The sequence below is a fragment of the Chiloscyllium plagiosum genome, unplaced genomic scaffold (assembly GCF_037043375.1).
Source record: "Chiloscyllium plagiosum isolate Xiang-an unplaced genomic scaffold, Cpla_swu_hap1 HiC_scaffold_2, whole genome shotgun sequence".
NCBI classification, from domain to species: domain Eukaryota; kingdom Metazoa; phylum Chordata; class Chondrichthyes; order Orectolobiformes; family Hemiscylliidae; genus Chiloscyllium; species Chiloscyllium plagiosum.
Genome location: NW_028270140.1, coordinates 122,773,095 through 122,789,728, shown reverse-complemented (window position 1 = coordinate 122,789,728; position 16,634 = coordinate 122,773,095). Strand labels below are relative to the sequence as shown.

The window sequence follows — 16,634 nt, the reverse complement described above, 5'->3', positions numbered from 1 at the left end:
TTCCTCCACACTGCCAAGAATCTTGTCTTTAATCCTATATTCAGCGTTCGAGTTCGACCTTCCAAAGTGCATCACTTTGCATTTATCCAGGTGGAACTCCATCTATCATTTCTCAGCCCAGCTCTGCATCCTGTCTGTCGTGCTGATAATATCAACAGCACTTTCAATCTTTGTGTTCATCGCCCCATTTACTAACCCACCCTCAACCAAGTCATTTTTAAATACTACAAAGAGCAGAGGCCCAAGAACAGAGCCCTGTTGGACTCCACTCAACACTGATTACATTAGATTACTTATAGTTTGGAAGCAGGCCCTTCGGCCCAACAAGTCCACACCGACCCACAACCCACCCAGACATATTCCCCTACATTTACCCCTTCACCTAATACCACGGGCAATTTAGCATGGCCAATTTACCCAACCTGCATATTTTTGTGTTGTGGGAGGAAACCGGAGCACCCAGAGGAAACCCACGCAGACTCCACACACAGTCGCCTGAGGTGGGAATTGAACCCAGGTCTCTGGCGCTGTGAGGCAGCAGTGCTAACCACTGTGCCACCGTACCGCCCTGACCTCCAGGCAGAATACTTTCCATCTACAACCACTCTCTGCCTTCTGTCAGCCAGCCAATTCGGAATCCAGACAGCCAAATCTCCCTGAGTCCCATATTTTCTGACTTTATAAATGAGCCTACCATGAGGAACCCTATCAAATGCCTTGCTGAAGTCCATATACACCATCCGCTGCTTGACCGTCGTCGACCTATCTTGACACCTCCTCAAAGAACTCAAGATTTGTGAGGCATTACCTGCCCCTCACAAAGCCGTGCTGACTGCCTTTAATCACACTATGCTTTGCCAAATAGTCATAAATCCTATCCCTCAGAATTCTTTCCAAAACTTTGCTGACCACAGACGTAAAACTGACTGGTCTGTAATTGCCAGGGATTTCCCTATTACCCTTTTTGAAAAGAAGAACAACATTCGCCTCTTTCCAGTCCTACAGTACGACTCTTGCGGAGAGTGAGGAGGCAAATATTCTCACCACCGGCTTAGCAACCTCCTTTTCTTGCTTCCTGGAGCAGCCTGGGATAAATCTGGTCTGGCCCTGGAGACTTATCAATCTTCATGTTTTCCAAAGTTTCTAGCACATCAACTTCATCAATCTTGATCTGGTCCCAGCTCCTCTAAGTTTTCATTTACAACAAGTTCTCTTTCCTTGGTGAAAACCGAAGCAAAAAACTCATTTAGGGCTTCCCCTATCTGCTTAGACTCCTACGCTATCCCTGATCGGCCTGACCTTCTCCCTAATGATTCTCTTATTCCTCACATATGAGTAAAATGCCTTTGGGTTCTCCCTAATCCTTCTTGCGAAGCCTTTGTCATGCCCCCTCCTGGGTCTCCTCAGTCCAATTCTGAGCTCCTTTCTAGCAAGCCTGTAATCCTCTAAAGCTGTGCTAGATCCTTGCTTCCTCCTTGCGTAAGCTGCCGCCTTTTGACGAGAAGTTTCTCTGTTCTCTTCATCCAAGATTCCTTAATTTACCCCTTCTTACCTGTCTCAGAGGAACACATTTGTGCATCACTCAGAACAACTGCACCTTAAATAGTCTCCACATGTCTGCTGTGCCCTTTCTATGGTACGATTGCTCCCAGTCTGTACTTCCCAACTCTGTCTGATAGCGTCATAATTTCCTTTTCCCCAATTAAATGTCTTCCCTTTCCAAAGCTATGCTAAATGTGAGGCAGTTGTGATCACCTTCACCAAAGTGCTCCCCACCGCGAGATCTGGAACCTGTCCTGGCTCGTTGCAGAGCACCAAATCCAAAATGGCCTTTCCCCTCGTCAGTCTGTCTACATACTGAGTAAGGAAACCCTCCTGGACACACCTGACACAAACTGCTCCATCCAAACCATCTGCGCTTATTGGGAAAGCTGAAATCGCCATATGGTTAGTAAGTTTGCAGATAACACCAAAATTGGAGGTGTAGTGGATAGCAAAGAAGCTGAAAATGTGTTGCTGGAAAAGCGCAGCAGGTTAGGCAGCATCCAAGGAGCAGGAGAATCAATGTTTCGGGCAGGAGCCCTTCTTCAGGAAGGGCCTTCTCCTGTCGATTCCCCTGTTCCTTGGATGCTGCCTGACCTGCCCTTTTCCAGCAACACATTTTCAGCTCTGATCTCCAGTCCTCACTTTCTCCTGGATAGCAAAAAGGTTACCTCAGAGTACAACGGGATTTTGATTCGATCGTCCGGCAGGCTGAGGAGTGGCAGGTGGAATTTAATTTAGATAAATGTGAGGTGCTGCATTTTGGAAAGGCAGTTCAGGGCAGGACATATGCACCTTAATGGTAATGAGAAAATGAGGACTGTAGATGCTGGGGGTCAGAGTTAAGAGTGTGATGCTGGAAAAGTGCAGCTGGTCAGGCAAGATCCAAGGAGCAGGAGAGTCGACATTTAGTCGGTTCTCCAGTTCCTTGGATGCTGCCTGCCGGCTGTGCTTTTCCAGAACCACACTCTTCAACTTAATGATAAGGTCCTGGGGAATGTTGCTGAACAAAGAAATCTTGGAGTGCAGGTTCATAGTTATGTAAAAGTAGAGTTGCAGGCAAACAGGATAGTGAAGAAGTGTTTGGTATGCTTGCCTTTATCGGTCAGTGCATTGTGTATAAGAGTTGAGAGGTCATGTTGCAGCTGTACAGTACATTGGTGAGACCACTTTTGGAATACTAGATTCAATTCTGGTCTCCTTGCTATAAGAAGGATGTTGTCCGAGTTGAAGCACTTCAGCTAGAAGGAGAGGCTGAATAGGCTGGACTATTTTCTCCAGAGTATTGGAGGCTGAGGGGTGACCTTTCCGAACTTTATAAAATCATGAGGGGCATAGATAGGGTGAATAGTTGAGGCCTTCTCCCTGGGTGGCGGAGTTCAAAACTAGAGGGCATAGCTTTAAGGCGAGAGGAAAAAGATATAAAAGGGACCTAAGGAGCAACTTTTTCATGCAGAGGGTGGTGTGTGTATGGAATGAGCTGCCAGAGGAAGTGGTGGAGACTGTACAATTACAACATTAAAGGCATTGGAATGGGTATATGAATAGGAAGGGTTCAGAGGGATTGGGGAGGTGCGGAAACTGGAATTAGGGTTGATTGATTGAATGGCGGAGCAGACTTGATGGGCCAAATGTCGATGTTGATAATGCAGTTACATTGACCAAGTCTTTGAAGGACAATCATTCATATAGCTGTTGGTGATGGCAAATGGAGATATCCCATGCTGTTCATGGAGTGATGTTGGGAAATCTTTTACCACCAGCTGAGAGGACAGGAGGACCTTGGGTTCAACAGCTCATTTGAAAGATGAGCCTCCAATAGCACATCACTCTCAGTATTGCATGAAGCATCAGCCAGGATTGCATGCTTAAGCCATTAGAAATGGCTCAACCTCACAACTGTTTGACTCAGAAGAATACAGCCATTGAATCATGACTTTAGCCTTTCAAATCATTTATAGAACTTCCAAAACGCATTCCAAAGTGTGTATTCTTGTTTTCACCATCATTAGTCCATCTTTAGCTTTAAGGTTCAATTTTGTTATAACAGTTTATTCAGGGACTATTTCATGCATCCATGCAACCTTTGGTTTATTGGAATATTTTTGCTTGTTAGCTGTGGCAGTCTGTTGTCTGAGTCATAAAATTTGAATTCCAGTCTCTCTCCAGAACCTGAACATAAATGTAATCAAAGTTGACATTCCAGCGCAGCACTGAGGGAACGCTGCATTGTCAGAAGTGTCACCTTTTGGTTAAGATGTTAAACTTGAAACCCTGTATACTTTCTCAGGCAGATTTAAAAGATGCTGTGCAATGTTTTTGAAGATGAGCATGGAGATTTTCTCTGGTGTCCAGGCCAATAGTTATCCTTCAATAAATTTCACAAAATATTATCTGGTCATTATCACATTCCTGTATGTGGGAGCTTGTTTACAAATTGACTGCTGCATCTTCTGCACTAAAATTGTGACTGTACTAAAACAGTGAATGCACTTCAGAAGTACTTCATTGGCTGTAAAGTTATTTGAGCTATCTGATGGTAAAGGTACCGCTTAAATGCAAGCTTTTCTTTCTTGAACATAACATTAATTATATTCATTTTCTCAGATTTGTCACTTCCTGTTTCTTTTAATGTGCAGTTTACCTTTCAAAACCATTAACCACTTCTGTTGATATCATGAGTTTGTGTGTGTGCTCTATGCATGTATTTTGTGGACATGTTTAGAATTCTGTTTTGTCTGAGAGAATCAAATTGTAAAGTCCTGTGTTACGGCTGAATCCGGGATTTTTATGGTGTATGCACACTGTAAATTGTTTCTTTTGATTTTACACATTAGAAATCTTTAATGCATACTGTAGAGCAAACAACTTATTTGTTATATTACATAACTAAATAATAGTTTAAAAAAAACTTTCTTGAGGTTAAAGAAGAAACTCCTTGGATTTTGAAAGTATAAAACTTTAAATGTAGAAGCAGAAATTAATCTTTTGTACTTCCCTGAAAGCTTTGAATCTCTAACACCATTGTTCCAGCACTAACGTTACATCATTTGGATGAGCACGCTTTTTAACAGTTGGACTGTATTTGTTACTATTTTTCATCCTGAAGGGAACAGAATCATACTGTCTTAGCCAAAATTAATGCACGCAGTTTTGAAATAAGTTTCTTATGCATGATGATAAAGACCATGAAGATGAACCTGCTGGTTTCCGCTCACTTCTGTCTGAGCTCCTGTAGACCTCTGTCTTTCACAGTCTGAACCTCCTGCAGAGAGCACGCAGTTCGATCAATAACTCAATAACTTTTTTCATGCAGTAATTATCTCTGTGATATTACTTGGACATTGCATTTCTTTATTACCCCAAAGAAAAAGCTTTTTATGTTGACTGCAGATATTTTTTATTTTAATAAAAATAAAACTACTTGGACTAACTTATTACAGTATATTTGTTGAACTGGTTTAGCGATTTTATTTTGTATTTTCATATGATGAAGCAGTAAAAACTATGATTCAAATTATTGCCAGCAATTCTAGAAGTGCTGCAAACCATTGAATATCAGTATCTTAACATTTGAATAGAATAGCAGACAATTCCATTTCAAGCATGAAGTAGCAAGGGTGGTATTTGGCAATCAAGCTATTAACAACATCCTTTGTTGCTTCCAGCCTCATTTTCACTCTCCTGTTTTCTTTGTTTCTAGATGGAAGTTCTGCAAGAATCACGGATGATGATTCCAGATTGTCAGCGTCGATTGGAAACGGCCCACAGTGACCTGGCACAACTATTGGTGAGGCCGTTTTATTTCAGTTTGGCAAGTTTTAATTACATGGTCCATTTTAGTCACTGCAAATTAATAAAATCAATGCTTAATATCTAAAATCGTATTTAACCAGCATAGATTGTGCTCTGATGAAGGGTCGTCCAGGCTCAAAGCATTAGCTTGCTCTCCATGGGTGCTGTCTGACCCGCTGTGGTCTCCAGCATTTGTTGTTTTCAGTACAGTTTCCGACATCTGCAGTAATTTGTTCCTAATATATTGTGAAATGACTGTATTAGACTTTTACTCCGCATTCTCTTTAAAAAATCAACTTTGCCTTTCACTCATGTATTGTGTGCATGCAGGCAATCCAGCATTTCTTTTGCTCATTCTTAATTGCTTTGGATAAAATGGTAGTGAGTGATCTTGATTCACTGGGTATAGATGCTTCTATTGTGCTGTTAACTGGGGAGTTTCAGGATATTGACTCATTCACAAAGGGGAAGCAATGATTCCAAGTCATGGGTGTATGTGACTTAAAGGAAACCTTGGTAGGGCTAGTATTCCCCTGTGTCTGCCACCCTCCCCGTCTTAGACGGTTAGGAGCTGTGGATTTCAAAGGTGCTTCCAAAGATGTTGACGACTTTTACTCTATACCTTCATAACTGTTTAATGCTGTCATCAGTGCTTTAGTGAAAGAAGATTTGGTACCAGTCAAATGGGTTTGCTTTTACCTGCTGAAATCAAACTCTTAACAGTGTTGTTAGAGCCATACAGTCGAGTAGAGACTACGTCATGGGGTTCAATCCCAGGGCTCAAATCCAAGTTTGGAAAGGCCCAGCTCCAATCCCAAATTGGAATGACCATATTCTGAAACCAGGCTTCAATCCCAGGTAGGAAAGGTTAGCTCTGTCCTAGTCTGTGTTTATGCCCCATTAGCTCTGCTCTGCTGTCGCATGTGAAAGACTACATCCTGATACCTGGACTATGTCTGAGTTCCCAACTGCCTCTACTCTCGTCCCAGGTATGAAAGGCTGCATTCCACTCCCTAGGCTATCTTTAGAAGCCATTCAGTCCATCAAGTTTGTACCATCAGAAATCTTCTACTGCAGACACTATTCCACTTTTGTGCATTAGGACCGTAGCCTTGGATTTTATGACGTTTCAAATGCTCGTCTAAGTATTTTTTAAAACTTCTGGCGTTTCCTACCTCAATTATCCTGCCAAGCAGTGCGTTTTTTTTTCTCACGTCCCCTCTAAACCTCCTGCATCTCACTTCTTAAAATTATGAACTCTTATTGACTCTCTGACTAATGGAAGTAGGTGCTTTCTGTTCACCCTGTCCATGCTCCTTATTGCATTATGCTCTGCTATCAGGTTCCCGTGCACCCCCCCCTCCCCCCCCCCCCCCCAAAAGACTTAGAGTCCTACAGCATGGATACAGGAACTGGTCCATGCCGACCAAAATGTCTATAACACTAACCCCATTTCCCTGCAGATGGCCCAAATCCTTCTGAACCTTTCCTATCTGCGTATTTGCCCAAATGCCTTTTTAAATGTTGTTAATGGTATTGCCTCAACCACTTCTACTGGCAGTACATGCACCACCCTCTGTTTTAGAAAATAATTGCCCCTCCGGTTCCCCTTCATTCCCTCCCCTTCAACCCTAAACTGATGCCCTCCCGTTCTCTGCTCCAAAGGAAAGAAAAAACCCAAACTTACCCAATTTCTCTGCCGAGCTGAAATATTGCATTCCAGACAGCATCCTGTTGAATCTCCCTTGCACCCCCTCCACTGCAAATACATCCTTCCTGTAGTGGTGACCAGAACTGCATACAGCATTCCAACTTTGGCCGAACCAAAGTACAGCTGCAACCATGATCCCCCTGCTCTTTTATAATTTTTGCCATGATTGACAAAGGAAAGCATCCCATATGTCTCTAACTACTATAGCATACTTGCTAAAGCATAAGCCATAGTCATGAAGTCATTGTCATAGAGATATTCAGCACAGAAACAGACCCTTCAGTCCAACTCGTCCATGCTGACCAGATATTCTAAATTAATGTAGTCCCATTTGCCAGCATTTGGTATCTGAATGAGTACATCAATAGGAAGGGTTTAAAGAAATGAGCTTTCATCCAAATGTAATGAAAGGTATTTAATTCATCTGTATTTGGATTTCAAGCTAGTGGCATATGGTGTTTGTTTACTTTTGGGGAAAGATTTAAACATTATCTAGGCTTCTGGTTCTGTGACGCTTCCTCAGAACTTCTGAGTTCTGGGGAAGGGTCACCGGACCAGAAATGTTAACTCTGATTTCTCTTCACAGATGATGCCGGGCCTGCTGAGCTTTTCCAACAAATTCTGTTTTTGATTTTGCTTATATTGTATGGGTTTACATCAGAGGAAAAATGTGAAGCCATTAATTGTAGCAGATCAAGTTTTTTTTAGAAAAGAAAACTTTTGACTGCAGTTCAAAGAAGACTTGACTATGGTCAGAACCTCCGTGAAGGAGTATAATTTGTGAAACTTCCAGACTCAGGATTGTTTGGTTAGAAATCTGCATTAATACCACTAAACCACCTCTAATAGATTCCCAGATTATCCCTATAACTGATATATTAATATAACTTGTCTACAATTTCTTGCTTTCTGTCTCCTTCCTTTCTTGAATCGATGAGTCACATCTGTTATCTTCCAAACTGATGGAAGCTTTGTGGAATCTAGAAAACTTTGGAAGATTTAAAACCAATATATTGACTCTAATACATTGACCTTTTTGAAGATTCTAGGATGAAGTCTTTCAGGGTGTGGGAACTTGTCAACCTTCAAATGTAAAGATGGTGTAGTCAGACCTACCTCCTGGAGCAGGTGGGACTTGAACCTACACCTCCTTGGCTCAGATCTAGGGACACTACAACTACACCAACCCCACAAGCTCAAGGAGGTGATTAGACTTTCTATTCTTAGGGATGGTACAAATGCCTGAATGTTGTACATGTTTTGCTTATTGTCAGTGGGAACGCATGTTTTTTTTAATCTGAGGAGTTACAAATAGGCTGAACAGTGAAGTCATCAGCACACATCCCCGTCAACATCTGAGAATGAAGCAATTGGAAATAGTTTAACCTATGACTCTGCTAAAGGAACTGCAATAAATGATCTAGACAAAGGAACTGAGTATTGTAGCTATGTTTGCAGATGACATAAAGGTAGAGGGACAGGTACTGTTGAGGTAGGAAGGCTGCAGAAGGACATAGACAGGTCAGGAGAATGAGCAAAGAGGTGGCAGATGGAATACAATGTGGGAAAGTATAAGTTATACATTTTAGTAGGAAGAATAGAGGTGTAAACTCTTTTCAAAATGAGAAAAGGCTTCAGAAATCTAAAGTACAAACCCTTCATTCTTGGGATCATTCTTACAAACCCCCTCTGACCAATAGACTCCCTACAATGTCGTCATATCCTTTCATAGATGCAGGTTTCAGAAATGCTCAAAGGTAGTACAAAGGAACTTGGGAGTCCTATTTCAGGGTTCTCTTAAGATTAACATGCAGGTTTGGTTAGCTGTTAGGAAGGCAAATGCAATGTTAGCATTCTTTCAAGACAGCTAGAAAACAAGAGCAGGAGTGTACTGCTGAGGCTGTATAGATCCTTGTCAGACCACATTTGGAGTATTATGAGCATTTTTGAACCCTGTAATGGCCTAATTCCGTTCCTATATCTCATCATCTTATGGTCTTGATAACTCTGCCTGTCATAATTTTGCTCATGATCAAGAGTAGACTCTGAGGCAGTAGTTTTCCAGATTGGATCTGACCTGTCTTTTGAATTCAGGATACTGAGGCCATCTCTCTCTTTATCAGAGGCCCATGTAGATGGATTGATCAACCATATCATATGGAATGTATGAAATTAATGAAGACTGACTCCTGAGATGGTGGGGATCTGGAGAGTGAGATCATGCACTCAGCATTTCTGATGAAATGTTTGCCCTCATGCTGAGCTCCACCATCTTTGGGTGTGAGGTTATTCCTTGAGGGGCTTCCCCATGTTCATTGTTTAATTGTTCATAATTCACACTGCAGGGATTTTAACTGATCTGATGGTTGTGGTGTTGCTAAGCTCTGTTTAGCACGTGCTGCTTATGAATGCGTATAGTCCAGTGATGTAGCTGAACTAGATTTACACTTAATTTTAGGTATGTCTGGTGCTGCTTCTGGTGTGCTCCTTTACACTCATTGAACCAGGTTTGATCCCCTGGCTTGCTGGTATTTTTGTTTTTGTACAAGTGATGTGGGTATTTTGGCATTTAATGCCTATCCTGTCATTAACTTGGGCAAGTTGGTGGTGACTGTGGCTGTCTAAGGGATATTCTGGCCTTGAGGTTGCATAATACAGTTCTGCTGATGCCCACAGCAACTCATGAATGCCCAGTTTTTAGCTGCTGGCTCTGTCTATATCTTCCCTTTTTAGCATTGTGCTAGTGCAACATGGTAGAGAGTGTCCTCTGTGTGAAGAGAGGACTTTGTCCTCATAATGGCTAGCCGGTAGTTACTTCAATCAATACTATTATGCAAGCATACAGAGAAGATGGTTACTGAAGGTGTTTTTTTTTGTCTCTTCATATTTTTGAATTGATATAACGTAAAGAAAGCTTTGTTTTGTTCTTTTCATAATCTTTCCTGCATATGTAGAGATGAATGACTTGCATTGGAAAACATTGTAATGCAAATGAGTATGAGTCTTTGCTTTACAGCAAGTTATGAAGTGTGCAACAGTCAAATGTGACTTAATTTATAGTTGTGGGACTTCATTTGCATTATCTAGAGATCCTTAATGTTTAATTAATTTACGGTACATTCCACAATAAAATTGCAATAAGATGTATTTTATTATTTGAATTGGTTGGGGATTTACACTTTAAACAAAAGATAACCAGTAGATTCTACATCAACAGTAGAAGGCAATGCAATTTATATTCATTTTGGAAAATTGCACTTAAAGTACTTTTACAAAATATACCTGATTTTATACTTATTTTATAAGTCCCATTTTAATGACAATGTAAATGGTATGGGAGTTAAGTTTATTAAAGAATGCTTGCTTGGATAAAGTCTCTGAATCGATAATAAATAAAAGATTTAAGAAAAAATTGATAACAACTGTTTCTAAACATCCTAGTTCTCTACTATAATTATACTACTATGTTTATATATTTTAGAGAAATTAGACTAAGATTTTACTCTAGTGCATTTTAAATTCATTGCCATTGGTGTATGAGATTAGCTGCAGTGAGTCTTTTAGTCCTATTGACATCTCTTGAAAATAACTTTGTGTATAACAGAATTGGCATTTTGGGAACTATTTTTTTTGATCTGTAAATGTTCAGTATATCATATTATAATTTTGGGTGGAAAAAAAGAACTTCATTTTGCAGATTATTCTAGTTCAGCAATATTTTCTTAACTTGGATAAAAATCGAATCCTAAAAGTGGGCAAACCTTAGCTAAATGGCATTTTGATTTCATTAGTTTTGCTAAAAATTAAAACTAGTATTTTCATTTGTCTTTATTAGCTGGCGGCCTACAAGTGCCACAAACTCCATCCTCTTCTAATCTTTATATCTGCTCAATTTAAAGCCTAAATGATTTCCTTCTGCTTCACCAAAGATGATGGGAGCAATTTAATGGCATCTCACTGCTGGTCTAGTTAACGCTGGCTACCTTGGCAATGGTCAGGACCTTGCATTAACTTAATAGGGCAGCCACGTTTTAGCAGATCTTATATGGCAGCAATGCAAACTGAAAACATTATAATCACATTGAAGTAATTTATTTTGATATTTGTTTTTACTGTGCTGTGAAACCTTCTGGAAGAAGGAGCTTGTACAGCTCCAACTTTTCATCAACTGCAGTATAATTGAGACTGGTGCCAAGCTGATTTTGTTTCTAAGCTTTGAGGTGTTGAACTCTGTTTTGTGTTCAAATTGATAATTGTAAGAAAATAAACATCTAGCAGGCAGTATAGCTACAATATGTTTCCTTACTAATGAGAGTAGCTAACCAAGACATCTCTCAAACATTAATGCAATTAAACTTTTTAGTTGTATGTTCATGACTACTAAAACTTTCTTACACCTGGAAAACGTAGAAGGATTTGTGGAAATATAGAACATAGAAGAATACAGATGTATTTCAAATTTTCTTTGCAAACTTTATCAGCTGGAAGTGTTGAAACAGATTTTTAACTATTTCAATTTAACTATTTCAATTTAACTATTTCAATTTAACTATTTCAATTTAACTATTTCAATTTAACTATTTCAATTTAACTATTTCAATTTAACTATTTCAATTTAACTATTTCAATTTAACTATTTCAATTTAACTATTTCAATTTAACTATTTCAATTTAACTATTGAAATACATTGGGCCAAATTTTGTCACAACAGGCATCTGTACCTGCCATTAGTACGTGCATACTTCAGCTCAAGTTGTTGACCATGCAAACTAATAATGCTACAGTGCAGGAAATGGGATATTGAAGGGGATGAATGAAGGGGGCAAACATTTCCTTAACCAATGGTTGGTAACGGATCATGCTTACCCTTTGCTAAAAGGGAAGGTGGTCTCCTAATTAGTAGATTAAATATCTGCTGAATTTCATTTACATGCAACATGAAAAATACAGCAGCTTTCTGGTATTCAGTGCAAGTCTTTGGTGGGCAGATGGTAAAAATGCAGTTTTTAACAAAGCTACGAGTGAAAGGGACGGCACGGTGGCTCAGTGGTTAGTACTGCTGCCTCGCAGTGCCAGGGACCTGGGTTCGATTCCAGCCTTGGGCAACTGTCTGTGTGGAGTTTGCACATTCTCCCTATGTCTGCGTGGGTTTCCTCCGGGTGCTCCGGTTTCCTCCCACAATCCAAAGATGTGCAGGTCAGGTGAATTGGCCATGTTAAATTGCCCATCGTGTTAGATGCATTAGTCAGAGGGAAATCTGTCTTGGTGGGTTACTCTTTGGAGGGTTGGTGTGGACTTGTTGGGCCGAAGGGCCTGTTTTCATACTGTAGTGAATCTAATAAATAAATCTAATAAAAGTGTTGTAACATGCATATCAGCCTTTGGAAACTGGTATATTGGTCTAGTATTACTGTATCATTTCCTAAAATAATCATGATCACCATTAGGCTTGCTTGATTTTAAAAGTTAACCTTTTAAGTTTTCTCTGTGGTTGATTTCATATTTCTCAGTTTTTTTTTCTCCTCTGCTTAATCCACTACCTTTTTCAGTTGAATTTAAAAACTGAACCCATAATGTTTCAGTGGCTACAGACTTCTTACTGAGTCTTTTATATGACATAGGACCAGAAGTAGACTATTCGGTGCCTTGAGCCACCTCCTCCATTCAATAAGATCATGGCTGACCTGTTTGTTTCAAAGTTCACATTCCTGATAATGCCCCTAAATGCCCCTGCCTGACGAGAATTCACCCACCTCTGTTATAAAAACATTTGGCATCCCAACCTCCACCACCACCGGTAGCAAATTCCAAACTTTCTCAACCCTCGGAAAGAAACATATTTTCCTTATCGGTCCTGAAAATGAAACCTTTTTAATTTTAAAACAGTGACCCCTAGTTCTGAACTCAACCGCAAGAGGAAACAAGCTTACCGCATCCACTTTGTCAAGACCATTTAAGACACTTGAACCAAGTCACCCCCAATCTTCTAAACTCACGACAGAAGCATACCAAGTCTGTCCAACCCCTCCTCCTCAGACAACCATTAATTCTAGGTATCAATCCAGTGAACCTCTCCTGAACAATCTTCAATGTATTTATGTCCTTCTTTAAATAAGGAAACTAAAATTGCTCACAATCTTTTACTAATGTATGGATGCTGAAAGAAACACTCATTTCAGTAATAAAGCTGGGCGGCACGGAGGCACAGTGGTTAGCACTGCTGCCTCACAGCACCAGAGACCCGGGTTCAATTCCCGCCTCAGGTGACTGACTGACTGACTGTGTGGAGTTTGCACATTCTCCCCGTGTCTGCGTGGGTTTCCTCCCACAGACCAAAAATATGCAGGTTAGGTGAATTGGCCATGCTAAATTGCCCATAGTGTTAAGTGAAGGGATAAATGTAGGGGAATGGGTCTGGGTGGGTTGCGCTTCGGAGGGTCGGTGTGGACTTGTTGGGCCGAAGGGCCTGTTTCCACACTGTAAGTAATCTAATCTAATCTTAAAAAAAAAGCTGTTCAGAGGGTAGGAGCAGCCTTATGTCAATAATGACCCAATGCTGCTTAAGAAATATCTATAAACAGAGTATATTAAATGTCACCAACTTTGGCCTTCTCCTTTTCTTCATTCTCTTTTTTTTCCTTTGTTTCCCCTGGAGTAGCCATTTCTTTTATTTTAGACTTTGTAATAGGTGCTGGTAAATAACAGTTAAGATAAGAGTATGTGGGTAGTTGACATACCATGACCAATTGAAGCAACCCTGACTAAAATCAGCTAGCTCATTACAACCATAAGAAAAACCCATGGTTTCATTCCTGGTTGTTGTGTGTTATTAGACTTAACCAGATTTCATTAGGGAATCCTTTTTGTTTTTACTAATTTCTATCCTAACTCTTTTTTTGCTTTTTTTCTCTCTTATATTAATATTTTATTTGATTTCCTGTGCCTTCAGTGTTGTCATGTGTATTTCAGAATTAGAACGTAGATTCTAAAACTTTGCCGATGGATCACTAAAAACAAAGATCCGTACATTTGTTTGATAATTGGTTGAGGATAATGAGCATAATACTTTTTCTAAAATTTCAGGCATCTGAAGTAATTGTCATCTGCAGTACTGCACCATAGTTCCCCAACAAGGATATTAAGTTGGAGTACTCCCTGTCCAAGTAGAAATCTTTCGATTCAGAACTTATGCTGAATCTTTATTTAATGGTAGATTAGAGTCATAGAATCATAGAGATGTACAGCATGGAAACAGACCCTTCGGTCCAACCCGTCCATGCCGACCAGATATCCCAACCCAATCTAGTCCCACCTGCCAGCACCCAGCCCATATCCCTCCAAACTCTTCCTATTCATATACCCATCCAAATGCCTCTTAAATGTTGCAATTGTACCAGCCTCCACCACATCCTCTGGCAGCTCATTCCATACACATACCATCATCTGCGTGAAAAAGTTGCCCCTTAGGTCTCATTTATATCTTTCCTCTCTCACCACAAACCTATGCCCTCTAGTTCTGGACTCTCTATCCCCAGGAAAATTTTGTCTATTTATCCTATCCATGCCCCTCATAATTTAGTAAACCTCTAAGACCTCCGACGCTCCAGGGAAAACAGCCCCAGCCTGTTCAGCCTCTCTCTATAGCTCAAATCCTGAAACCCTGGCAACATCCTTCTAAATCTTTTCTGAACCCTTTCAAGTTTCACAACATCCCTTTCCGATAGGAAGGCGACCAGAATTGCATGCAATATTCCAACAGTGGCCTAACCAATGTCCTGTACAGCCGCAACATGACCTGCCAAATCCTGTACTCAATACTCTGACCAATAAAGGAAAGCATACCAAACGCCGCCTTCACTATTATATCTACCTGCAACTCCACTTTCAAGGAGCTATGAACCTGCACTCCAAGGTCTCTGTTCAGCAACACTCCCTAGGACCTTATCATACAATCTTTCTCCCTTCTCATAAGTACTCTTGTGTCATGACAAACAATTGACCATTTTTACACTCTGTAAAAGCCATTTCAGCTCCTAGCTCTGATGTAATTATGGCTAGTCAAAGCTTCCTAAAATTTTAATGATGTGAAATCCCACAGCAAATATAACTTAAAGTTGGATATGACCATGAGTTGTCAAAGGAACTAGTTCTACATCATTGTATAGTTTGTGTATTGAAAACTATTAGTTTGAGTACTGATTAAAGAATTAGTGCATAACAGTAAAGTATTTGCAAAAATGAAAACATTCTGTTTTTGTATTCTTCCTGCTCTAGGAAAGCGAGAAAGAATTGGAAGACACTGAGGAATACAAGGAAGCCCAGGCCACAATAGGATCAATCAAACTAGAAGCCTAGACCCTATTTCTTAATTATGATGTTTTGTTTTGTTATAAGTATTTGCACTGTCCATTCCATTCACCCCACTCCATCCCCCAAATTTCAGTTTTAGGCATTATGACCCTGTTATTATTATGCTTGGGATTGATGGATGAACCCTGTGTAATCTGAGTTCTCTTACATTGCACAACAGATTGTGTACCCAAACAAATTTTGTGCTACATCATGATGAAATAATGAAACTTTAAATAAAAGTACATGCTGACAATTGTCTTATTTTATGTGTGCATCTAACATTAAAATGTCTGTTGTTCCACTTTAACTTGACGGATAAAGTGAGTGTACATTTTGTGGTCTGGCAACTGATAGTTGTATTTTTAGCAGCTGCTACATCATTGGCCAAGCATGCTGGCAATATTTCTCTACAAAACAACTTATTCAGGAACTGAGGCAGTCCACAACTGCTATGTTGTCTGTTTTCAGGATTTGATTTGTACTACTCTAACCACTTAATATCGAAGTGAAAGCACCATGTAAGACTGGTCTCAGTCTGACTGCAAGCAGGATGTATTAAGTAGCCTTGCACTTCTTGAGCTGTGTACAAACAGCTGTAGCATAAGTCTGTATACACAAAACTGCCAGGTTTTGCAGTGACCTACTTAGGAACCGTGACTTTTCATAAGATTGAAAATATTCTTGAATGTTTATAAATTTGTCCAGTAGCCATGCACATTGTCCCTTTTTCACTGAGTGTAACCTGTTGCAAGGGCAATGACTTTGGACCTGTTAGGTTTATGCTGTACTGTATAAGTACTGTCTTTGTAATATGGCAACCTGCGCCTGTAGCAATACAGTCTGGCTGTAGAAGTAATACTTACATCAGTGATAGTTGACATTTTTGTTTTACTGTTACATCAGTTTATAAATCTCCAAATTCTCTGATTCACAGGCAAACATGGAGCATGCAAGATTACTTGCCTCATGAACTTATTTTGAATGATTTTTAAAAATATTGGTTTGTCACATTAGGAAAAAGGCCACCCAACCTGTTGAAATATCATGCTATCACACTTTAAATATATTTTTAAATTACAATACATAAGTAACTATATCAAACAAATGTAAATCAAATTTGGTTATTTAAATAAACCTCCATATTCTCCAGTAAAATCAATGACAACTTGCTTGAAAAAATCTCATTTCACAGCATGATATGTCCTCTACTTACATAATAGCTGTTCTATATTT

The 16,634-nt window shown here is 39.9% G+C and overlaps 1 protein-coding gene across 1 annotated transcript in view; it reads left to right on the top strand.

Moving 5' to 3' along the window:
• tbca (tubulin cofactor a) overlaps nt 1-15,654 on the top strand; it is an 83,839-nt gene extending 68,185 nt beyond the window's left edge. Inside the window, exons 3-4 of the mRNA XM_043721323.2 lie at nt 5,246-5,332; nt 15,324-15,654. Coding sequence (XP_043577258.2) covers nt 5,246-5,332; nt 15,324-15,404 — 168 coding nt within the window. The 3' untranslated portion in view covers nt 15,405-15,654. The remainder of the gene's footprint in view (nt 1-5,245; nt 5,333-15,323) is intronic.
• Nucleotides 15,655-16,634: the final 980 nt, after the last annotated feature.